We start from the raw sequence: 26767 nt of genomic DNA on the forward strand, positions 1-26767 counted from the left end.
CAATACCCTTTTTTTTTGTTTTATGTCTCTAAACAGGAAAAGTTTAGCAACGTATTCTTTTAGTTGCTATGACTTATGTGTCCCCACGCAAGAGATGAATATGTAATTATTGATAATATGAATTATCAGTCTTAATTTTGTTTTCATAGCTCACTTTTTTCTACTTCTTGTGCGTCCTCTTATTTTTGTTCTGGTCGTTTCTATTTTCTGAACTGTCGCTTTAACATATAGTGTGAATTAGACCTTGATTCGTTATGATTCCCAGTTATTTAGCTTCGTTTTGCCATTTGATCGGTCTGCAATCGTGTCTTTCCTGCAATTATTGTTTTTTCCATTGGATACTTCATGCTTCTATTTTATCCAGTTCCGTCTGCAGATTTTTTACAGCTCTATCCAGGTTCCCATATTTTGATGCGATTGCAGTGTCATTTGGACAAAGGCTAAGGTAAATTCCGAGTATTATTGAAACTGAAGTATTCTATATATACAGGGTGTCCCGGAAAATAGTGCGTTCCTTAACGATATGTGCAGATTGTAGCATTTAAAACAAAAAAGTCTTATAACATTTTTTTATGAAGTTAACTGTTTTCAAAAAAAAAAAAGATTAATTTTAATCCATTTGATTATTGTTCGCAGAAAAGGAAATACAGCCGGCAACGTTGCGTTCCTTATTACGTTGCATTATTCTTTGTTAATTACTGTAAATCAGCTATCGTGAATCATCGATTGTTAGGCATAATATGTATTGATACTGATAACAGTGATAGAGAAAAAGCATGTATTTGTTTTTATTAAATATTTAATAATTAAAGTTTGAATACTGTTTTTACTTACATGGAAAATTATTATTGCAATAAATGTTCGAAATGGCCACCAGTTTCACAGATACACGCGTTTATTCGACGAATCCAATTATTCTTAATATTGTAAGTATGTAAATTATGTCTGATTATTTCCTCAGCATCAAAAATTCGTTGTCGCAATTGAGCTTCTGTTTTAATTTCATCCTGGCTGTCGTATACTAATGATTTTGGATGTCCCCAAAAATAAAAGTCCATAACATTGCATTCTGGTGTTCTGGGTGGCCACAGAACGTGTCCATTTTTACCGATTTAACGACGAGGAAAAGTGATGTCGAGGAAATCTTTGATATGTCTCGTAAAATGTGCTGGAGCCCCGTCATGAAGAAACCACATTTCAGAGCGTATTTGTAACGGAACGTCTTCAAGAAGTATCGGTAGAACATGCTGCAAAAAATTTAAATAGTAATAAATTACCAATAATCCCAGCCCATAAATTTATACTAAATTGTTTTTGAAAATTTGTCCTACGTATAGCATACGGGTTTTCATCACTCCACACGTGACAATTGTGAAAATTAAACACACCTTTCTCGTAATACAAGCTTCATCTGCACACAACACTTTGCACGGAAATTCGGGTTCTCTGGCGATTTTGTTTTGAAACCATCTACAAAATCTTAATCTTCGAGGTAAATCGCCTTGGTGTAAATCTTGCACTTGTTGGTAATGGTAAGGATGTAACAGTTGTTCCGTAAATGTCTTGTGAACAATGTTTTTTGAAATGCCAACCATTCTAGCCACAGATCGAGTACTTACTCTTGGATTATTACTGACTATATCCAAAATCACATCTTCTGCATTTAGTCTACGGTTACTTCGTGTTCTACCGCTAGTTTTTTTAGGTATCACACAACCCGTCTCTAATAACCTTTGGGACACGTTCACAAAACTTCGGGCATTAGGATATCGTCGTTCGGGATAGCGTTCAACATAAAGTCTAACAGCCCTATTACTGTCACAGTGGGCTTCACCGTACGTAATTAACATATCGTGATACTCGCGAATCGAAAACATGACAATACTATTTATTCTTGAGCTACGGGTAATTACAACTGTTTACAAATAATGTACCTTTTTTGTATCAAAATAAATTAAACTATCGCATTCTGCCCATACCTTTTGGAGCGCAACGTTGCCGGATGTATTTGCTTTTCTGTGGACACTAATCAAATGGATTAAATTTAATATATATTTTTTTTTGAAAACGGTTGACTTTATAAAAAATTTAAAAAAATTTTTGTTTTAAATGCTACACTCAGCCCATACCTTTAAGGAACGCACTATTTTCCGGGACACCCTGTATATATATATATATATATATATATATATATATATATATATATATATATATATATATATATATATATGCAATACAAAAGGGGTAATAAGACGGCTCCCTTGCAGTACTCCAGCTTTCGGGATTCCATGTTTATTAGAAAGAACTGACCATATCTGGTACGAAGTGTTGTTTTGTCATGCACCCGCTGTATCCATAATCTCTCATTTTGTATGTCAATGTGAACATCTGGAATGTTGAGTTCTGAATCCGAATTGTGTTTTCGGGATTATTCTTAGCCTGTCTGTCTCTGATTGCAGTCGAGTTTGGACGACTGGCTCTATTATCTTGCTGACTATTAAAAGTAAGATAATCGGTCTGTAATTTTGCGAAAATATGTGATTCTTTTCTGGCTTCGGTGTTATTCCTTTCATCTGTTTAGGAAGAGCATGATCTTAGTATTGCGTTTGTTATGTTCCAAATAAGATATCTCAGAGCACAGAGTGATTTCGTCCAGATCATTTCCTTTCCTTGGCGAACTTTTTCTGATTAGTTCATTTATTTCCCTGAGTGATTTATTATTTTTTCCTGTTCTTTGGGCGTTTCTACTTTTGTTTTTTCGACTTCTTCGATAAATTATATTTGCTGGATATTTGCTGTAATCTCCACCAAATGTTGGGGGAAAGCTTATTAGATTCATTAGCTCTTCTACCATCATGGCCAGTTTTTTTGTTGCTCATTTGAGATTAATATGGTCGAATCTGTTGCTATATTTTGTGTGGATTTGGTGATTTGGACGTACGATTGCCCATTATTTCTTTTGCGTTGTTGTGTTTTGTTTTCTGTTGTCGTTTGTCTGGGTCTTCCCAGGAATTATTTTGGAGAAATGATATACATTCAACGATAAAGTACCTATCAATTAAAGAAAGTGGAGTTACGGCGTTGCAATTATAACCTTATTGTTGCGAACATAACCCCATTTCACTAATGTTAAAGTCTTAAAAATAGTTATGATTATACTATTGGTTAAACATTTTTAATGATTGATGAAATAATCTAATGTGTGATCTTTTTGTTTCAGCTGCTCGTGTAAATGAAACGTGTATTTTTACTGAACAATGCGAAACCGTCAACTTTCAGACAGAATGCAAAGATGGAATGTGCACCTGTCGATACGAAAAACAAGCTGTGATGAAACCAGACGGAAGAATAGAATGCGAAGGTAAAAAAATATTTTTTTTTATTTAGTATAATATAAGATAGATATTAGTAAATAATATTAAATCCCTATGAAGTCGTTAATTTTTAAGTAACTATACTGATCTAATAATTTTAAATTATGAGCTACAAACATAACTTTACCGCTCCCTCAGCTGTCAGTAGGTTTTTTTTACGTGTATGAAAGCATAAGTGCTAAAATTTGTTTCGGTAGCAGCGCTAGTCGCAGGCATTCCCAAAATTTAAACCTTTACTTTACTTAAGTTTGTTCCAAAATAGTTTCCTTTTTATCAAATCTCAGGCTCTAACGTATTGGTGGACCTCAGGGAAAGTACGTTTTTGCAAAATGCCCTTCTTTAGATCTGCAATACGCCCATTCTCCCATTAAACTTTCAGAGTAATATGAGAACATCTTTCTGCTTGGTAAGGAGACTTGAAGGTAACAGTGTTTTAAAATGTTTTACCAGACTATATCATCATTCTACTAATTGACTTAGTTTTCCGTTATCTGACTCTATGTTAGTTATATATTCAGCCATGAGGTTAATTAAATTGAACGGCGGCGTTAACACATGTATCCAGAATACATCTTGATCTAAAGTTAATTTTCCTACTCGCTTGCTTAGTATATTATCCACAGTCTCACAAACTGCTTAAGCTTTTGGGCGTTTTTATTTTGAGAAGACTTTGCAAAGCTGTGGATAATTGATCCTTAATGAGTTTAGATAGGTAAATTTGGCGCTATTGGTACAGCTATCTCCTTCCTTCAATTGAATTTTATTGATTGAAAGTGGCGGGTAATAAATGAGAATTAATAATTTCCTTAAAGATAGTTTTAATATCGTACTAAAGCTATAGTCTCGTATTAGTATATTGAGTACAAGGCCGTCACAACCGTAAACAATGCTTTTATTTTTCATGAATATTGTTTGAGGATTTCACCATTGTACTGGCTTTTTCCGTCACTAGAGCACTAAAGTTTTCTGGTCCTTTTTCTGTTGGTACTTTTTATATATTTTCGGCCATGTACTGTGCAGTCTGTCGATTTGTATCAGTAGAGAAGGTTTTAAAGAAAGCTGGTGTAGGACTGGCGATAATAAGATTAATAATAACTTCGTTTCTCTTGTTGCTCCTACCATTGCACTGCAGACCTAAACAATTTCCTGAGAAGAATCTAAATACATTACATGACTTAGCACAAAGCACACTTCAAGCTTTGAAAAAGTCATCATCATCATCATTTGGCTCTACAACTCTATGTGAGTCTTTGCCGCGTTTACTATTTAATTCCATTGTTGTCGGACCTGAGCAGCTATTTTCCATTGCTGTATTCCCATTTTGCGTAGATCACTGGCTACTGCGTCCTTCCATCTCTTTCTTGGGCGACCAACTGACCTTCTGCCATCCAGCCTCTCCCAGAATGTGGCGTTCAGGAGTCTTTCGTCACTCGATCTTAGTACGTGGCCTTCCCATCTTATTTGGTTTGCTTTAATGTAGCGTACTATGTTTTCATCTCAATATACTGTCTGGAGTTCACCATTGTGTCTTCTTCTCCATTCTCCTGTTGTCTCTTCTCTGCAAGGCCCATGGATAGTCCGCAGTATCTTTCTTTCCAGTACCAGTAATTTTGTCATTTCCCGCTGGTTCAGAGTCTATGTCTTGCTTCCATACGTTATTGTGGGACGAATTATTGTCTTGTACACTCTTATTTTTGCTGGTATTGAGAGTATTTTTGATTTAAGTACGGTCATTAATGAGTAATATGCCCTGTTTCCTGCAATGATCCTGGCTGCCTTGTCCTTTTCATATTTATTTTCAGATGTTATGATCGCTCCCAGGTACTTGAATTCTTTGACGACTTCAAAGTTGTATTCATTGATTGTTACTTTTTGTATAACCCTTGGTCTTGGATTCTTCGTAACCATCATGTACTTGGTCTTGTCCTTGTTGACCTTCAGACCAACTTCCTTGGCTCTGTTTTCGAATAGGGTGAAAACTTCTTTTGCATCTCTGTTGAATTGTGCAATTGTGTCCACGTCATCCGCAAACTCCACTAGTATTTTTGATCCTTGGGCGGCAAATCCGTTTGTCAGTTGTAGTTGAGCTTTACTTACTGCATGTTCCAGTGCAAAATTAAATAGCACGGGGGCGAGAGGATTTCCTTGTCTAAGCCCGGTGTCAATGAGGAATTCCTCCGATAGGGTGCTGCCAATTCTGATCTGTGCGGAAGCGTTCTCTGTGCTCAACTACTACTTCTACTCTTTAAAAAAGTGTAGTCGTAAATTGACTCTTTCCCGTTTTCTTAGAGATTTCGTCCAAGGAAGTTAAAGATTGTATTCTTTACTTAGAGGTGGAAATTTCAGTTGGAACCACTGATACTAGGTCAAAAAATTCCAGTACAGACGTCAGTGAGATAACTGAAAGTAGTGAAGATAGAAAAATATTATAGAATACACATGTGGTAAGTAGTACTCGCAATACCATAGCGATTCTAATGCATGCAGAGTCTGTGGTATCAACTCAAAACAAACATGTTGGATGTATGAATCCATTGCCAGATCTGCACTTGTCCACGGGTGTGGTGTTTAAATTTTTTTTTCTTCTTCCTCTTTATAAGCAATTCTGCTTGTTCATTGGTGGAATAATACCTCTATGAAAGGTTGTCACTTTATCTTTTGTGCGGTCGTCCCATACTTCTTCTGCAGATTGGTGACTTTTCTCTTGCTATTTTAATATTTTGCTATTTTTGCTCCCTCATTCTGCTTATGTGGTTATTCCGTTCTTATTTTCTATTTTGTGTCCATTCATTTATACACTGTACGTCATTCGTCTTTCGATCTTTAAGCGGATTTCCCGTAATTTTTCTCAGTACACATCTCTGCCGTTTCCAGTAGCCTTTGTGTTGTGGCTATGTTGGGTCTTTTTTTTCAGTGTATGATTCTTGTGTTTGGATTAATTGCAATTAATTGTAAATCCTCTTTAAAAATGTGCAATGATTGGCACGTAATTATCTCATGGGGCCCTTCGGAGTACTTCCATTATGGGTTTAAAGTTTTTACTACACATACTTAGGATGCATATACATAATTCCATGTATCAGATTGAAAGATCTGGAAAATGGACTGGGAAGAGACTGGTTGGCCGAAAAGATAGACATCGTAGCTATGTAGACATATGTGAAGAAGGTTGGTGCTTCCTGTACCAAAAAACCTTTGTACCACTGTCTGGACCTTTAATCGTAGATTTTAAGTAAAAGTAGAGTATGAAGTCATACTGGAAGTTTTGAAAAATACGAGCAGTAAAGTAATAGGTTATTAGGATGGCTCGAAAACTGAGAAAATCAGGACAGGAATGGTCTTCGTGAATCGTGAGTCTTCTTTTACCTGCTAAGACTAGTTTTTTTAACATTGTTGAACACGTTACTATTATTTAAGCAGAGACATTGTCCCTGCAGGAAGCGGCAGATACAATGATCAAAGCTGGAGTTCAGAATCATGATATAGTTATAATATAAATTTGAGTAGCCAATCAGTTCTGAAAGCATTGGTAAATCCTATTAGATGACAGAGCTGCATAAGAACTTGTTTTAAAGCTCTGAATGAGTTGAAGGCTAAAATAACAAAGTAGCTGTTAGATAAGTGCCTGGGTATTCCAGTATTATACGAATAAGGCAGCCGATAGAACAGGTGTTTCGGACATGAACCTTTTGCACAATTTCGTATCAAAAATGCATTGCAAAAATTAATATAATAGAAGTGTTCCTAGATCAACACCCAGCAAAATGAAACGGAAGGACCGATTGACGTCAGGCTAAGAAGAGCGTCGGCTCATTCTTATTTGAAAAATAACTAACTGCATTAATTAGAGATTAATTTATAGAGGTACAGATCCTCGCAAATTACGCTAAACTCGCGAGACACCAAAATGTCTGTAGGCTCAGCCAATCAGCAATGTGCATCAGGTGTGAGGAGAGAAAACAGACAGTCGAACACTTGGTGGGTCTTTCTAAAGTGATGCAGCGATGGCTCCATTCTGGCCAAACAACCCTCAACAAGGTAGTAACAGAGAAAAAGCTTGAAAGTTGTTTAGTTTTATGTTACTGTTTATATGTTTAAAAATATTTTTCTTTTTCTTCCTCTTTATAAGCAATTCTGCTTGTTCATTGGCGGATTAATACCTCTATGACAAGTTGTCAAACCATCTTTTTCGTGGTCGTCCGATACTTCTTTTGCCGATTGGTGACTTATTTTTTGCTATTTTGACGACACGGGTCTCCTCAATTCTGCTTATGTGGTTATCCCATTCTTTTTGTCTATTTTGTGTCCATTCATTTATATACTATATGTTATATTTTCTTCTAATGTCTTCACTTCTCTTTCGGTTTATCAGCGCATTCCCCGCAATTCTTCTCAGTACTCTCATCCCTGTTGTTTCCAGTAGCCTTTGAGTTGTGGCTGTGTCGAGTCTTGTTTCTGAGGCATATTTGAGTATTGGTCTTACACTGGCTTTATAAATTCTTGATTTCATCTCACTGTTAATGTGTCTGTTTCACCACATAGTGTTATTAAGGCATCCTGTCAGTATTACTACTTTTGTACTTGATCTTTCACTTCATTGTCCAGGTCTCCATAGTTGGACAGTGTAATTCTCAGGTAAGTATTTTACTTCAATTACTTGTTCAATACTGATGCCATCAATTTCTATTTTACTATTGTTCTGAAGCTATTTTCTTGTGGCATGTTAGAATAATTACTATTTAAATGGGAATAAGCCATAATTAAAGGTTAAAGTACGTTTATTGACGTTTTAATTTCCACTTCGAAAATCGTTCTCAAAATACAAACATTAGTAAATTAAATAAATTTTGTTTTTTTGTTACTTGGTGAAAAATTCTTCTAATAATTTCATTTTATCTGACTCATTTATATTGACAATTCAGACATACATTATACGTTTTAAAGTAGACGACTTTAAACTGATATTGCCAATATTGTTGAGTTGCGTTCCTGGGACGACTTTACTTGTAAGATAGTTCATTCGGTTACATGAAATCAACTTTAACTTGAGAATATCCGTCAGAAAAAATCATGTAATTCGTCTTTAAAAAGACAAACACAGGCCATGATGGCAATAAAAATCTCCTGTTAGTGATTCCATAGTAAATTATGAGGGAAAACCAGGAAAAAAACCTCATAATACTATCCCGATATGGTAAGTATTTGGTCGTGCATTTAGGTTACTTTCAATAAACACCAAATTCTGATTTTATATGTTTGTTATTTAAAAAAAAAACATAAATGATGCATCCTCTATATGTTATCGACTTACTAATACTGGTATTTTCCTTTTAATAACTTTCTCTTTTAATATCGGTAACCAGATCCTACTACATTTGATGATTTTTTTCTTTTTACCATCCGTTTCTTCTAGGGCTATATTAGAATCATTCCATTGAACCCTATGTTCATTATCCCATGCGTATTTACATATTTGAGATCTATCAAATTCTCTATTTGATAGATTTTTCTGATGGATATTTTCAAGTTAAAGGTGATTTCATGTAATCGAATGAACTATCTTACAAGTAAAGTCGTCCCAGGAACGCAACTCAACAATATTGGCAATATCATTTTAAAGTCGTCTACTTTAAAATGTATAATGTATGTCTGAATTGTCAATAAAAATGAATCAGATAAAATTAAATTATTAAAAGAATTTTTTACCAAGTAAGAAAAAAACAAAATTTGTTTAATTTACTAATGTTTGTCTGTTAAGAACGATTTCAGAAGTGGAAATTGAAACGTCAATAAACGTACTTTTACCTTTAATTGTGGCTTATTCCCATTTAAATAGTAATTATTTCTGTTTTACATCTGGTTGTTTCTTTGCTGACCACTACTGTTTTAGTTTTCTGAGATGAGGACCAGTCTTTGCAGACTATCTTCATCTTGAGCTATCAATATTGCGTCGTTTGCGTAACAGAGTATTTTTATTTCTTTGTTTCATATTCTGTATCCTCTTCTTTTGTTAATGCTTTTGATGATTTCATCCATGATTAAATTGAAGAGCATGGGGTCCAATGAATTTCCTTGTCTTATTCCACTGCCTATTTCTATAGATTATGTATGTTGTCCATCTGTTCTAGATATTTTCGATAGTTTTTATAATGTTTAGGGGAACTTCTAGGACTTCTAGGACCCGGAGGAATACCAAACGAACTAATTAAAAACGGAACGGAAAAGTTATTCCGTATGCTACATAGAATGTTCGAAAGAGGACTAAATGGAGAAGAAATACCTGCGGAATGGACACAAGCATACATCACATCCATACATAAGAAAGGAAACAGGAAAAAATGTGAAAACTATAGAGGAATTAGTATAATATCGTCGGTAGGTAGACTTTACGAGAAAATTATTAAAGAAAAACTAGAAACTGAAATAATAGGAAAAATTGGAGAAGACCAAGCAGGGTTCACAGTAGGAAAATCATGCCTAGATCATACGTACACATTAGAACAACTGATAGAGAAGAAAATGGCAAAAGGTAGACCGGTCCATCTGGCCTTTGTTGATCTAAAGAAAGCATATGACTCAATACCTAGAGTCAAATTATGGGAAGCAATGAATGATCTCGGAATCCGACAAACACTAATAAAAGCAGTTAAAGCACTATACAAAGAAAACAAAGTAGCTATTAAATGTGGAAATAAAGCCTACAATCCATTTAAGACGACAAAAGGACTTCTACAAGGCTGTGCTACGTCCCCTACTCTGTTTAAAATATTCTTGGAAAAGACACTCAAACCATGGAGGAGAAAGTGCGAAGGAATGGGCATACCAGTAAGAGACGAATACCTATACACCTTAAGTTTTGCCGACGATCAAGTAGTCATCGCACAAGATAAAGAAGATCTCAGCTTTATGCTCAGAAAACTAGAAGAGGAATATAAAAACAACGGAATGGAAATAAACTTAGAGAAAACCGAATACCTAACAACAGAAAACAAGGATATGAGAAACCTAGAGATAGACGAGGGAAGACAAGACAAGATAAATGGAACAGATAAATTCAAGTATTTAGGAACCATAATATCGAACCAGGGAACAACAGAAGAAGATATAAACAACAGACTGAGACAAACAAGAAACTGTATAAGACAACTAAACTCAGTGTTGTGGGATAAGAACATTACGATAAAGACAAAAAAGAGAATATATAACACCCTGACAAGAAGTATCCTGACATATGGGTCCGAAAACTGGACAATAAACAAGAGAAATAGAGGTAGAATAAGAGCAGTAGAAATGGAGTTCCTGAGGAGAAGCTGTAGACTTACAAAAAGAGACAGAATTGAAAACGCAGAGATTAAGCGGAGAATGGGAGTGCAATCAGACATAATCGACTATATAGAGGAGAAGAGACTATCCTGGTACGGCCACGTCAGAAGAGCGGACAGAGGACGCTGGATAAACAAAATCACAGAATGGAGCCCGATTGGAAGAAGAAAGATAGGAAGACCCCGAAGGTCATTCAGAGATGAAATCGACGAGGCTATGGAGAAAAGAACCCTGCGAGATGGAGACTGGAATGACAGGGAAAATTGGAGAAAACGGTTGAGTGAAGGAAGACAGTGAAAACTGTGGAAATCCTTAGTAGTAGTAGTAGGGAACTTCTCTATTATACAGAAGATGTATTACATCTTTGAGTCTTACTTTGTCAAAAGCTTTCTTTAGGTCAGTCAGACAGAGAAATGCTGGTCTATTATACTCGTAGTGATTTCTTAGTAATTTGCTTTATATCGAATATTGCATCTGTACACAATCTTCCACTACGAAAACCCTGTTGTTTATCTGTTAAATTATTCTCTGATTCATTAGTTCTTGTAAAGTTGTAGTAGTAAGTTTTAGGGTAGTATTTAACAAGTTTATACATCTGAATTTTTCTGGCTGTTTTTATCGCCTTTTTTTTTAATATTAGACGATTTAAAATCAAATTATTAAAATAATAGTTATCATTCCATAATAATTTCAAACGTGATTGCAACCTTTCAACTCTCGAAAACACAAAGCGTGATATGTCCCCTTTCGCTTAACAATATTGACAGAGTTCGACTAGATTTAATCATTTTATCATTTCCATCCTTTGTAACCCACCTCCCATTATTCTGCGTAACCCACTTTCATCAAAGTGATTAATCAACGACATATTGACTGCGAACTTTGTGCTGCTTTCATTTGTCACATTTATCACTCACCGATCATCCGGGAGCCAGTAAGAGCACAAAAACTTTTAATTTAAGTAGTTTTTCTGTGAGAGATCACGTTGACGACAATTTATATAGAGATAACTTTAAAAACCTGTAAATAGTCGTAAACATTACTTTGATTTTTTTTATTTGTTAAAAATAACAATAAAGCTAGACGAGTTTTAAAGAAAAAGTTATCAAAATACTGCGTATTTTGAAAAAATAGATCAATTCAGCACAAGTAAAGCTAAATCGAACTGATGATCCCAATAGCATTTTAAAAATATAGAAGAACCTAAAATCAGTTGAATAATAATAAAAAATGGCTAATAACCAATCAAATAGTAAAATATTTAAAATAAAATTCCAATTAAGTCCAATATTCCAATTAAAATCATCCATACACGAATTTACAATAAGCGTGAGTTCCAGATCAGTGACACTTAACTTGGTTTTCAAAACGGATTGGGAACACAAGATGCTCTTTTTGCATTAAATCTGATAACACAACGCAAGAGCAAACGGCTCTTCAGCGAAGTTCATCTCCAACTATTAAAATACTTTGGATTTCTCATAATAGCAGACACAGAAGACATGGAAAGACTTATTATCCAAGGAAAGGTAGAAGGCCAAAGATTACGAGGAGTATCCCAAACAAGACGGATCGATCAAATTACAGAAATATGTAAAAGACCATGCGTGAGTTAAAAAAAATAATCAGAGCCAAAGATCTTTGTAGACAGACAACACACGACATCATGATAACCACTAAACTCCCTCCATGGGGAGAGGACTGAAGACAGGGAAAGATAGTTAGCACAAAGATCCAGAGACATAAATGTGGATGTTTATGCATGTTTTATTGATTTTTGAAAAGCATTTGACTGCATTAACCATCAAACGATGATAGAAATTCTGAGAACAACCGAAATTGACGAACAAAACTTGCAAATTATCTCAGAACTATATTAACGCTAAGCGACAACAATTGAAATAGAGCACACAGCATCCGAAGATATACGAATCCGACGAGGAGTTCGACAGAGTTACGTCTTATCGCCGCTATTAATTAATCTAGATTCGAAATATATTATCTAAATTCAGAGAAGCTAGACGTCAAAGGTGGAATCGACATTACCGGAATTAGAATAGAGACAACGCACAAGAACTACAAAATATAATAAATACCGTAGTTTGTTATGGCAAACGGTTTACATCTAAACGTTTTTAAAACTAAAATTCTAGTATTTTTAAAGATACCAATAGACGTACATTTGTATGCCAAGGGACAAAAAATAAGAAAACAAATATGTTCTATAAAAGATTCAGGAACAAATATAAAAGATAATGTTACATAAAAAAAGAAATCCTATCAAGAATTGAACAAGCAAGGAAAACATTCATGAACATGAACACACTTCTACAAGATCAGATCTTACTTTGGAGCTCAGAAACCAAATGATCAACTTTTTTCTGTCTTGCTGTGCAGCTGTGAAAGTTGGACAATGGACTGTGAAACATAAAAAAGAATACATGCCTTTGAAATGTATATATACAGAATGATGCTGAGAATTCCATGGGTACAAAAAGTTACCAATGGTGAGGTACTTAGGCCATGAGTAAACAAAAAAAAATAACTCAGGAGATGGCGCAATAAGAAGAAGAAGAGATGAATACGCTAACTAACGATAGAGTTTTGGATGGGAATAATGGTGAATATACACTGCACATCAAAACTCAAGGTGTAATATTAATCTAATGATTTAAAAATTCAATCCATTCCAATCGAATCCATTTCAATCTAAAAAATATACGGTCCAAAGTTTTAAGACGATTAGGTTTAAGGCAAATGTTTGGGGTGTTTATAAATATATAACTTATTTAAACTCATCCTTCCTCCCCGTCGAGGTATATTGTTCTAACCTAAAACTTAAACACTTAAACTAATAAATTCGAGTAAACACAGTTTTTTTAGTTTTTATGGCGTTTTAGTGGCGTAATCGTTGATTGCGAATTGAGCGAATTGGCGAATGAGCCTCATTTTGTAAAGTAAAAAATGTGTAAAACATAATATAAAACACATTTGAAAGCCCGCTTGAAGAAATTTTGATCTACATGATTAAAGCTTTTTGCGTTGTTTCAAAGGACAAAAGCTTTATTCAATTTATTTAACTAAAAATTTATTAATTTATCTTTAGTTCAAAAAAGATATTTAGCAGTGTGAATAAAAAATAAGTGTTTACTTTAAGAATTCAGTTATAGTATAAGTACAATCTTATTAGATTCAGCTATAAGTTTAAGTACATTCTGAAAAATTTGTGAATAATATTTTGCTTATACTTATAAGTGTATACTAAAAAATTTAAGTTTAAACTAACAACAGGAAACACAAATCTAGAAAAAACTTATAAAAATCGGCCGTATTCTATTTTTGTCAACAGACTTTTCAGTTTATTTAGTTATTTATTACAACCATTAGCAGACACACGTTTGTAAAAGTGTTAAAAATGAGTTCCGAGTACGACAGTGAATCTCTTGACTCCGAAGTCGGTGAAGAAGAAAATGGCAATTTGCGCTTTCAAGAGGCTTTATCTAATCACAAAGTTTTATTTGATAAATCGCAGTTGCCATTAATAAGAAAAAATAAGGAAATTTCCTTAATTAAAATGCAGGAATCATACCAAACGATTTGTGGCAAAAATATTAATGTACAACAATTGAAAAAAAAATCAAAATATGAAAAACGAATTAAAAAAGAAAACAGATATGAAAGCAACTGGAAATAAAAAAATTATTTTGAAAGATTGGGAAAAAAAATGCTGGACATTATAGATAAAGATGAAAAAAACTCAACATTGCATAAAATTCCTAGAGTAGCGACAACGGGATTGAAGCCATTGGAAACTGTAGAAATGCAAAAACCAGCGAAGACAAGGCACGTTTTAGTCAGACCTCCTTCTCCTTCCTCTTATATTACACCCTCACAATCAAAAAGAAATAAGCTGGAAGGGCAAGAAACAGATGAGACTGCAAAATTATGCACAGCAGATTTACAAAGACTGGTTCTTCTTGAGCAGTTAAAACTTACGGGCATGTAGATCGAGCGAGAACAACTTTTATTGAACAACCTACGTCAAAGTCTACCCGAGACCCAAGGTCCCGAAAGCGAAGGTCCCGAAATTTCTTCTTCTTTATTTTTAGATAAAATTAATACAATGTTATAAATTATGAAATATGATATATTTTTTAAGGTAGACACCCTGTATATCTTTATTTGTTTCAACAGTTTTTAAATATAATTTTGAATTTATAACTATAACAATTTGTATAATTAAATGTTTAGTTGGTAAATTAAATGTTTAATATCTTCTCTCCATTGAAGTCCCCTTCTCATAACATTTTCACATTTTCTAAATTGTATTGTTCTTGTTCTTCGTCATTCATGACATCTTCTTCTTCATCGACAGGAAGTGGATCATTTAAATACTTTGATATATTATGAATTACAGCACAACTAATAATAACAGATGCAACTCTGTCTAGTTTTACTCTAACCATATATCGCAAAATTGGAAACCTTCTCTTCAGTTGGCCAAAGCACCTTTCTATTATGACTTTTTCTTTCATTAAAAGTGTGTTAAACGCAATTTCTTCACGAGTTTCGGGATTTCTGTATGGCGTCATCAGCCAACTTCTGATTCCATAACCAGAATCACCTAATAACACCATATTATTATGCCGCATATTATTCATTACATGTTGCCTGTACATTTATGCTAAAGTAACCTTTTTTGTTATAGTTTTCGTCTCCATGCTCAGATGGTTTCGGAATTCTTATATGTGTACAATCAACAACACCAAATGCACAAGGTTACTTGGCACTTCACTCTTGTTGTGCTTCAGCAATGTTATTTAAAGGAAAACGTAACCAAATATATGATTTTTGAATTATTTTAGTCAAAACAAATTTCACAGTTTTACTCACTGTTGTTCGATGAACACCTTCATCCTTGCCAACTCTAATTTGAAATCCAAGATCACTTAAAAACCGAAGAAATATCTGCATTTTTTGTCTGGGATTTAATGCTCCTCCCCTTGTTTCTTTAGTGTCTTCAAGGAAATTTTCTGCTTACCACTCCACATTAATTCTCGAAAAACGATATAAATTATGATATTCCTCATCCCGATACTCACTTCGTTGAGAATAATATTCTCAAGTTCTATATAAGACTAATTTTTAAGCTGCACATTACCTGGCTTGAAAAATTCAGAGTTGTTACTTTAAAATTTCAGTAAATGCTGTATTTTATTCACATTTAAATAGCCTTTTACTACAAAAAGACAGAACATACTTAAAGCAAACAGAATAAACTTATAAGTTTAAGCTACGACTTAATATTATTCACAAAAATGTTAGCTTTTGCTACGAAAAAGGTACTTTAAGTGCATACTACAATTTTATTCACACTGCCCAACATCTTTTATATTTATTTATATCGTATTTTTAAAATCATTACCTTTCAGTGTCCAGTAAAGTATTTTATATATTTTTTTAATCGAAAATGGTCTATTATATACCAATTATACTTCAGCCAACGGGCTTATTATATATCTTTTATTCATTCATGATATCCATTTAAGAATTCTGGAACCCTGTACCAGCTTATAGAGGTCTAGTGCATGCGTACAATATGTTTTTAGGGTTACTTGGCAGTCGCCCAAAAGTGTTTAACACCTGCGATCTAATGACACCAGGACATGTAAAATATCTGCTACCAACTTAAGTCTCCATGAAACAATCCCATTGTTTGCAGGTGTCCCTTGACTGGCAGACGTTCAGTAACCAGTTAGGACTCTGAGTTGATTCCTGCTTTTAGCCTTATTAGCGCATATCCGTCCAGTCTATATTATTTTACCTTCTGTTTAACTGGGTATACTTTCCGAGTAGGAGTTATTTTTTTGTTCGAATTCAGGTTTTTTTCGGTCGAGAAGTTCCTTTCTGGCACCTTTGTGGACTGCTCTGGATCGAAGCATTTTGTAATTTTATAACTAATTCTCTTCTGGTAAGTTCATCAGCATTTTTATTGCCTGCAATCTGGAACCTGGAACCGACACCACTGTGTCACTCTTATGTTTGGCCATTCTGTCGAGTTCTTCTTGAAATTTTCACACCAGCCTAGTATACATATATTGACCCACTTTAGTTTAAAGCTCTGATAATAATTTATCTAGCACAATGCAAGATTACATATCTCTCTTAAAATATTGAGATGTTTGAATCAGCTCCCCAGTTACTGACACTTACAGTCTTGATGATATTTATTGCATTTTTCGAGCGCAGTCTTATCGATTTTTGAAAGATTTGATAGCGTGGAGTCATGGACATCATCAGCACCTGGTGCGAAATGTGAGTTTTTCTTTAACGGAAAGTGTAAGAAAATGGTTTGATTAGGAAGCGGATTTGTTCTGGATAGTCGTACAGAGCATTCATTTGTAAATCAGGAATTACTAATTCTGCAGACGGTATCGTCATATTTTGATGGAACTCTTCTATCCACGAAGCTTCCGACAGCATTAAGGGGACTTTGTTTTCTTAATATTTAGTCGATTAACTTTTGATTATAGATCTTTAATAGGGACAGATTTTTAATAGGACCCGACATAATCTTTCCAGTTATTTCTTTTAGTTTGGTTAATGAGCTTCTCGAATTTGAAATTACTAGATTCTCTATGAATGCAGTATGATGCTGCAGTATGATATTTCTTTTATACTTTTCATATTTTCGTATATATTACAAATAGGAGCATATATTCGCACAATTTGATTAGTACTTTAAAAAACAGAAAACCATTGGTGTGGTAAACTAATGATCGTGTAATAGACATACTCGCATTCTTACAGAGAAGAAAATTTGTACTATAGATGTCACAAAAAGTTATATAAAATGCCGCAAATTATTAAAATTATTCATCTATATATCTAAATTTATTGTTTATAAATTTTGAATTTATAATTGTATTGTTCTAGTGATTCAAACAAAGTACACCCCCGAAAAATATCTGGATCCAGCGATGATTGGTATTTTGGTTGCTATGTTTCTTATGTTCATCACTATTTGCGTTGTTCTACGATTATTTAGCAAGTAAGTAATAAAAGAAAAATACTCAAGTTTCTTACGTTTAATCACACTAAACACATTAAAATCTGTCTACTTAACGTGATAAATTAAAAATTATATTTTATAAAATTTCACACACACGCACACATACACCTCAATATGGGCTGGGAGTTGTGCAGATTCAGTTTTAATGTATTATGTAAATACAAATTATTGCCATGATCAGCTAAGTATATTTTTACAAGTAAGTGTAAATTATCCACCATGGACAATCCAACCACTTACCATTGACCTAACCCTCACAAAATACTCCAAATCTACTACAAATCCGATCATAATCAAACACTTGTACTCCGAAGTTATATCTCATTATCCTGATTATCTCCAAATCTTCAGTGATGCCTTTAAAACTTGTGGCGGATATGCTGTTGCATACAACTGTTAATACACTACTTACACTTTATCCATACCTACAAACTATTTTGATTGATTGTTAGTAGGTACTATGAAGAAGAATGTGTGAAGAATGACGAAAACACACATTTTTTTTAGTATATACAGATACTAAACTACAAGGCATAAGTAAGGGAGATAGCTTAATATTAAATAAATAATATGTAACAATAAAACACTGAAAACGTTGTTTTTAAAATTTCCACAAAATTTATTTTAAACTTTTATCACTACAACTGTTTCGGCTAATTTCTTTTCTCAAGTGATCTATTTTTGGCATGCGTTTACACTTTATAGTCTCTAACGAAATAGGTTGAGGAGGGGAGAACTATTTGTCTCAAGTTGGTCATTCAGAATTATATCTGTGTTTTTTAATTTGTTGATTTCCATAGATTCTAACAAAGATAGCTTAAGGCCATTATTTTCAATGTGAAGAATTTTAAATTCGTCAATAAAAGAATGATTATGATCTAGAAGGTGAAGTACGTATGTAGAATCTGTTTTTCTATTATTGAAAGCCCTTTTATGTTCTGCTATTCGTTTATTAAAATTTCTACCAGTTTGACCAATGTAAATTTTTGGGCAGTCAAAGGCAATTAGCCGAAACAGCTGTAGTGATAAAAGTTTAAAATAAATTTTGTGTAAATTTTGAAAACAACGTTTTCAGTGTTTTATTGATACATAAAATGAATTTCCATCAAGTAACGGTCGAATCCATCAATTAAATAAATAATAATTATATAACTGTATAAATCAATTAAGTCACTTATCTACATTACCAAATAACACTAGTTTTTTGTTTTTTTTTTTTTAATTTAAAAAAATAAATAATTAAATTAAATTAAATTTATTGTATATTTATTTAATTTAATTTAATTCTTTAAGTTGTTTCTAGTTTATTACTCCAAACGAAGCCGAAAAATTACTTGAAAAATCGAAAAATTACTGGGTGCTCTTTTTTAAATGGAATATCTGGGAGAAGTTAGTAGAAAAGGCTTATTATCTCGTGGTTATCGAAATTTTTACTGCGTCATGATATTTAAGCAAAGAAAAAGCGACTTTTTCCATTCATTTCAAATATTGTTAAAAAACTATACATTCAAGATAAAAATGTTTAATAGACGACTGTCTTGAAAATATTTGCTCTTTAAAATAAGATTTTCTAAATTAAAAAATGTTTATAAACAAAAAAATTATTTCAAATTAAACCCGAAACTAAGCATTTTAATAATTGTTTATAGTTATTAAAATAAACAATTAAAACGCATTTCATAAGGTGAGTTTTTATGTAGCTACTATATTTGCGAAAGATGAGCCCGATCGGTCGAGTAGTTTTTTAACAATTATATTTGTTTATCCCATTTGAGAGAACAAAGGTCATTTTCAAATGGCTGTACAAGTACTTTGTCAGTAATTAGATTGTTTTTTTTTATTCTCTTTATAACATCTCAAATTTTATGTTTTTTAAAAACTATAATAATTTTTTTTCTATAGCTAATGTTAAAGTGTTGCTATAACAACTGTTTTGAGTAGATAAAGTATCACTTTAACCGCAAGGGTAGATAAAGTGACACTTTAACAGCAAGAGTAGATAAAATTCTTCAATATTCAATAAAATTTACAAATTCAAACACATTAAGGATTAAAAACAACTGAAATTTTAAAATTAACATTATTAGAAATATCTATTTTTGGAGCATCACAACTTGTACTCGTTTGCTTAAATACTTGATTCGAGGTACTGGATTGATAACATTAATTTGACATTTGTTGAAAGAATAATTCATATCCCTAGCAACGGAGCAACACAATTGCGATTTTTGTGCTAAAAATTACAATTTTCTTTGAAATTCTATGTTTCACCTAAACTTGAAGTCTTGCTATAGAAAAAAATGTTGTATTGCACACGACGATAAAATCGCATTATCTTCTCGAGCATAATTTAGCGTTTCGACTGACGTCTTGGCGCTAAAAAACGCTCTCGAAGATAAAGTACAATTTTATCGTCTTGTACAATAAATACCTATTAATTGCTTACTTACAAATAATAGATGCAGAATAAAGTATCATTATCATGATATTGGCAATATCCCTAACTTATGCCAAGCAGTATAATCATAGACAACTTTTCAAAGATATTTCTACAAAAATATAATATCCAACTTTAAGCTATGTTTTGACAGATCCTTGGTGGATTCCTGAATCTAAGCCTTAAGGGGTTCGTGCTCCCATTACCAAAGCTCATGAATTAGCGGGAGCTCCATTTATATTTATTGCTAGAGGTTTAGTTTTTATAGAACTTTCCTAAACTATTTAGACACGATTAAAACATGCAAGTCCAATATTATCTAATATCACATAAATATGCATACCCTAATTAATTTCCTTAATCCGACCTATGTACATGTTCATAGATATTTCATATTCCTAAAATCTAGATCTAAATTTACATACAAAGTATCTATTCCCTGCAAATGCAATCTTTATGAGGTTTGATTTTCACATATAGACAGTCTTCATTTTAATTATTACAACAGTTTGTTGGAAACAATACACTACTAGAATTTAAATTAAACATTTTTATTTCAAGATAAAAATTTAATAAGTATTTTTTTTTTATTTAACAGTAACAAAAACTAAATTGAAATACAAACGATTTTTTTATTTACTTAATTTTTGAGCTTTGTTTACCTTTACGGGTGTAAGGCACTTGAGTTTTTGGAGTAAAAGCCTCTCCAAATCTTACAATTCTTGGCTATCGACTTCGCTTCTCTCCAACTATTTTCTCGCCTCTTCAGCGCTTTTTCAAGCTCTCTATTCCACGTCCTTACTGGTCTGCCTCTTCTTTGTTTAAGGCTATGGCTCCACGAGCGACAGATTGTCGCTAGCAGTAGCAGTAAAATTACTGCGGCAGTAATGCAATAAAATCATGGCTCCACGAGCGACAGTTTACAGCGCACATATCGCCGCATTTTGGTCTTGTAGTGGCTCCATGAGCGTTAATATGACGCAGCTACAATCAGTGGTATCTTGTCCGTTTATATAATGTCCGTGTATATAGCAGATAAAATAAATAAATAAATAAGTAAAATAAATTCACACCGATAATACAATAAGATAGTATGGATAATCTATCATTTCAACAAAAAGTTGCTTTAATATTGGCATTGTGCCGTCGACGTAGGGTTAAAAAACAACGGAAATGGTGGATTCGCCCTGTTCTAGTACCTAGACAGACAGAGGGATTTTTTTTTTCTTTTACACAACAAATTAAAAGAATATCCTGACAAGTTTTTTGAATATTACAGGATGTCAGTGTCTTCTTTTAATTTTTTATTATGTGAAATAGAAGATGTCATACGAAAACAGGATACATCAATGCGTGATAGCCTAAGCCCAGAAGAAAAATTAGGAATTACCTACCTTAAAGTAAGATTTCAAATTACATATTTTATAATCCTATACATGTATCCACTTAAAAATAAAAAAAAAACACAATATTTAACCATTTAACTTTCATTAGAATAAAAAGGGGCCGCCACCACTTCTTACCTCTGCGTATTCTGTAATTAGCTACTAAATTATCAAGTAGATCGACGGCTCCGATATGTCGATTATATTCATTTATATTGGGTTGATGTAATGAATCTTCCTTTTCCAATATCTAACTTGCTTTTTTATGTTACAATAATGTAAAAAATTCTGATGCGACATAAAATCTGCTTTGTTGCATTCTTTTATTTATGAATCACGCCAAGCTATCGAAAACGAAACATTAGTGCTGAAGGATACTAAAATTTTACTATAAACAATAATTATTAAAATTTTATTTATATGACATGATTAGACAACCACTTATATAGAAATTGATCACCAGTTCGAAGAAGGAAATCAAAAAAATAGATTTTCGGGAAATCAATAAAAACTGTTTATTCTCTCTATTCAACTTTTTCTTGTTTAATAATGGCATCTATTATAAAGTACAGTTTGATACGGTTAATTGGGATTGAAAAAAAAACCATCCATTGATTTTTGTTATCTAGAATACCGATATAGAAAATATTGGATTTATTTCTTTCTTAGAACTTATAATTTTTTGTTATGATTTGAGACACAAAATTGTATGAAAAAACTTTAATTTATAAAAACAAAGAAACAACTTAACAAACACAGAAAAATAAACAAACAAGAACAAAAATATCCGATTAAATGACAATAACCGCTACAAGCGACAAATTACTGCTAGTGGAGCCACAAACGCGCTGCAAATTACTGCTAAAAAATAGGTCCGGATCTATTCGAACGCGACACGACCTTGACGACGCGTCTCTGTCTCGAAACGAAGCGGCAATCTACATCGCGTGGAGCCACTCAGTATTACTGCTGTTGTTTCCATTTATCAAGCTACATTTTACTGCTACTGCTAGCGCCAATCTGTCGCTCGTGGAGCCATAGCCTTATGTTCACTACTACTTGCCACACTTGCCTCACTTTTCTATTATCATCTATACGGATCATATGACCGAACCACGCAAGTGGTCTTTGTTCTACTTTGTCTAAGACCGATACAAAATTACACTGTTCCATTTGTATTCACTATTACGTTCGTATGAAATCGTTTTTCCATTTATCGCTTCTCGTCACTCCAAAAACCGATCTTATGTACCGCAGTTTTACACGCTTGTATATTACTTTTGTCCCTGTCACTTCAAGTCCTTAAGTCCAGTCTTATTCCACCCAAAGGTCCCTAAGCCGTATATCAGAGCCGTATTTCTAAGCACGGATGTACACTGTAAAATACTTTTATTGTGGTGTCGATACTGATCTTCTTTCGTTGAATAAACGCCTTGTTTAATGGGTAGTAAACTTTAGTCACGTTCTTCACACTTTCTTCAACCTTCTTGGAAACTACAATAATCTCAGTTTTGTCTAGGTTAATTTTTATTTTCTATTTATCAGAACATTTATTCCAAATTTGTAAACTATTTTGTATTTTTTTTTTTTGGCTCTTGGCTACAATAAATAAATCATCAGCATAGATTATTGGCGTTATTTTCTCACTCCAACTCTTTCGTATATCTATATTTGCCTCTTACAGCATATCTATGTTTTGTAAACCTTAAGAAAGCATTTGATCGGGTTAAATTAAAGAACGTGATCCACTTATTGTACGTAAGAGAGATACCTCTAGGAATAATCAAAAAGATCGAAAATATCTATCAAAACAACATTGCCAATCCTCGCCATGGAATAAGACAGGGAGATTACTTGAGTCCTCTATTGTTCAACCTGATTATGAATAAAATAATGGAAAAAGTAAGAACTAAAGCAGGATACCAAATGGGAGAAAAGCAACTTAAAATAATCTGCTATACAGACGACGCAATACTACTCTCTCAGAGTAAATATGATTTACAAAGTATGCTGCAACAATTTAATGTGACGGCCAAAAAATTTAACAAGTGATGAAGTTTAAATATCTGGGCATCACATTATCTAGCTACAAAAAGCTGTGGAAGATCAAGTGAATAGAGTAAACAGAGCCGCAGGTTGCCTGAGTAAAACAATATGGAGAAATAAAAATATTGAAAAAGAAATAAAAGGCAGAATTCACAAAACAGTCATCAGATCTATAATGACATACGCGGCAAGAATACGACCTGACACAGAGGACAAAAAGGACGTTATAAACAGCAGAGATGAAAAAGTGATAGTAAAAACTATGGAATAGAGCTAAAAGTACAGATAAACGACGTAGATGCAAGGTGGAAAACATCACGGACTAGGTAAGAAATAGAAGAATAGAATGGAATTGTCATTTAAGCTGAATGACATTACGATTAGACGATCAGTAGAAAGACCACGTAAACGATGGAACGACAACTTACTGGAGGCACATTGAAAAACAGACAGAGTTATGTCTACATAAAGAGAAGAAGAAAAACTTTTACGTTCTGAATCCTTCTTCGTGCTTGTTTGGCTATTTTATCCATTATTGTAACAAATAAGAAAGAGCTAACTTCTATTTTTGGTTGTTTATTCTAATCACATTTCTTGTACAACTATATAATATAATATATACTTCTGAGGCTAAAGCTATGGTTTGTTAGAACAGTGAGCGACGCATAACTCACAGTCAGTCGAAAGCCGCGCACGTTCGTCAAAATCAAAGAAATGGTTCTCTTCTATGAGAACGGTTTGTTAGGTTCTGCTGAGCTGCTCGCACTGCAGACCGATAGCCGTGTACGTCGACGGTGTGCGTTGGAATCAACTGCGATTTGATTTGGACGCAAACATTCAGCTGAGCTCACAGCGTACACATCTATACCAAAATTTTAATTGTATTTTTATCTAATTTAATTATTATTGTAATAATTAAGTGATGTCTACTAAATTTTCTACCGAGGAAGATGAAAGACTAGTGGATCTAGTACAAATCCCTGGAAAGTCTAAAATATTCTCGAACTTTTTCCTCGTTTTGAAACAATCTTTCTTCGACTGTTAATTTAAAAGCACGTTCTGTATTAAGACATGAAAAAATTTCGTTTACATTTTTATTTCTTTTATTTAAATTTAACGTTATCAACTCTTCTTCTTCCTCCTCTTCTTGAAGTAATAAAATTATTGCGTTAAGTTTGCGAGAATTCATTTTTTTAAACGTACAACCTTTGAGAGAATAAATGTGAAACTAATTTCTAAACTTGTTTTCAGAGCGACAGAATATTTATGCGAATTATTCCAACAAACCGACTCACCCAATACTGCCGTGAGTCGAGTACAACAGATTCTGCTGTACGTGTATGCTGTGCGCTGCGCACTGTTTTAACAAACCTTAGCTTAAGAGTAGAATTTTTTAAGATCTACAAAACCGAAGTATAGTTTATCATTGTGCTTTCTCTTTAGCTGTCGTAATGTGAATAATAAATCTGTTGTACCTCTTTCTGATCTGATGCTGCGTGGATTAACATCTAATATTTTGTTAACGACATTTGTTAATCTTTTTTCTAGAATTATCTCATGAACTTTTTATACTACATTTAGAAGAGATATGCCTCTGTATTTTGAGCATTTCTTATTATCAGCTTTCTTGTACATTGAGAAAATGTTTGCAAGTGTCCCGTCTTTAGGAATACGGTTGTTTTTCCAAGCTAAATTTATAATGTTATGTAGTAGTGTTACTCCGGCTTCTGGTATGTATTTTATTATTTCTGGTTTAATATTATCTAAGCTTGCTGCTTCCTCCTTCTTTAATCTGCTGATCAACTCTGCCTATGACTTCCTCTAATGTAATTTTATTTCTTAAACTTTTTTAATATTCGTAGTGGTCTCCAGAATGGTTTGCTTTTGCTGTTTAATGTATTTGTCTCAATTTAGCATTCCTTTGAAATATTCTTACCGCCTTTCCATTATATGCTCTTCTGTGACTAGTAGCTTGCTGCTTTCATTTTCGACAAATCCTCTCTTATCTTCTTTACCTTATCTTTAATTTTTGCGTGTTCTATACAGAAGCTTGTCATTTTCTCTACTGTCGCTCTACATTTTAGTTGCAAACTCTTCTCATTTTTGTGTCTTAGCATTTTTTATTGTCTCTTTAACTATTCTTCTTTGTTTTTTACATTTCTTATAATTATCATTATTTCTTTATCCCATGTATGTTTTCCTGAATTTCTTCTATATTTTTCTCTTAAACGATTTTTTTATAGAACCTAAAATATGAACATCAAATAAACAAAATACTAAACTCGACAGATATTAAGCAGTAGAAAAGGGTAAATTGGATCAAATTATTACAAAGTGGAAATGCTAAAAAAACATAAAACAGTATTCTATATTATCAAAAATTCATAACGGAAAGTGGCGTGAACCCATAAACATAAACCATAAACAGATAGGAACAAAGAAGAATAACAAACAGGTGATGAAATCTAAACTTCCATTTAAAAAATGAAAATAAATAGACCATATTATAGCCATAAATGAAGAAAAGAGAATTTAAAGAGTTGGATAGATTTCCAATGCTCTTAAGATTGTATGGAATTTTTATGAAAGAATCAGAAAAGAGAGTATGCTAAAATAATAAAAAATTTCAAAAAAGAACAAAACAAGGAGGAAATATCATAAAACATTTTAATATGTTTTTCTAATCGAAAATAATTAATTTAAGGGCATAACAAGCCTTGTAAACCTAGGACAAAAAATTCCATCACTGCATCGTTTTAAACTGCATCACTGCAGCACTTTTAAGATTCACTTTAAACTATTTCTTATACTAAATATTTCAAAAATGAGTTTTCGTGTTCTTTTGTCCTCTGCTTATCTTTTTCAGTTCAAGACATATTCTCCTTTTAAGTCACTATAGACCTTTTCTAGCCATCTTGTTCTCCACTTCTTCTACTTCCTAGACTTCTTTTGGCCTATTCTGTGAGAAAATTTTTGCCAGTTTTTTTGCTACGATTCTTTGGGTATAACGGGCAGTTTACTGTTTATGCCTTGACATATATCATTATTTTAGGAACCTTATTCTGCCCATATTCTTCTTGGCTGATTCTTCTTATTTAATGTGCCTCGCCTTTTTCCCCCTCAAAATGTT

The 26767-nt window shown here is 33.2% G+C and overlaps 1 protein-coding gene across 2 annotated transcripts in view; it reads left to right on the top strand.

Annotated features, from left to right (window-relative positions):
• Positions 1–26767, top strand: part of jus (EB domain-containing julius seizure protein) — a 411352-nt gene that overhangs the window by 346344 nt on the left and 38241 nt on the right. For both annotated transcript variants that reach the window (XM_072522570.1, XM_072522571.1), the window contains exons 3-4: positions 3221–3361; positions 17634–17748. In XM_072522570.1, the coding sequence (XP_072378671.1) occupies positions 3221–3361; positions 17634–17748 (256 nt within the window). The remainder of the gene's footprint in view (positions 1–3220; positions 3362–17633; positions 17749–26767) is intronic.

This window comes from Diabrotica undecimpunctata, chromosome 2 (assembly GCF_040954645.1).
Source record: "Diabrotica undecimpunctata isolate CICGRU chromosome 2, icDiaUnde3, whole genome shotgun sequence".
Taxonomy (NCBI): domain Eukaryota; kingdom Metazoa; phylum Arthropoda; class Insecta; order Coleoptera; family Chrysomelidae; genus Diabrotica; species Diabrotica undecimpunctata.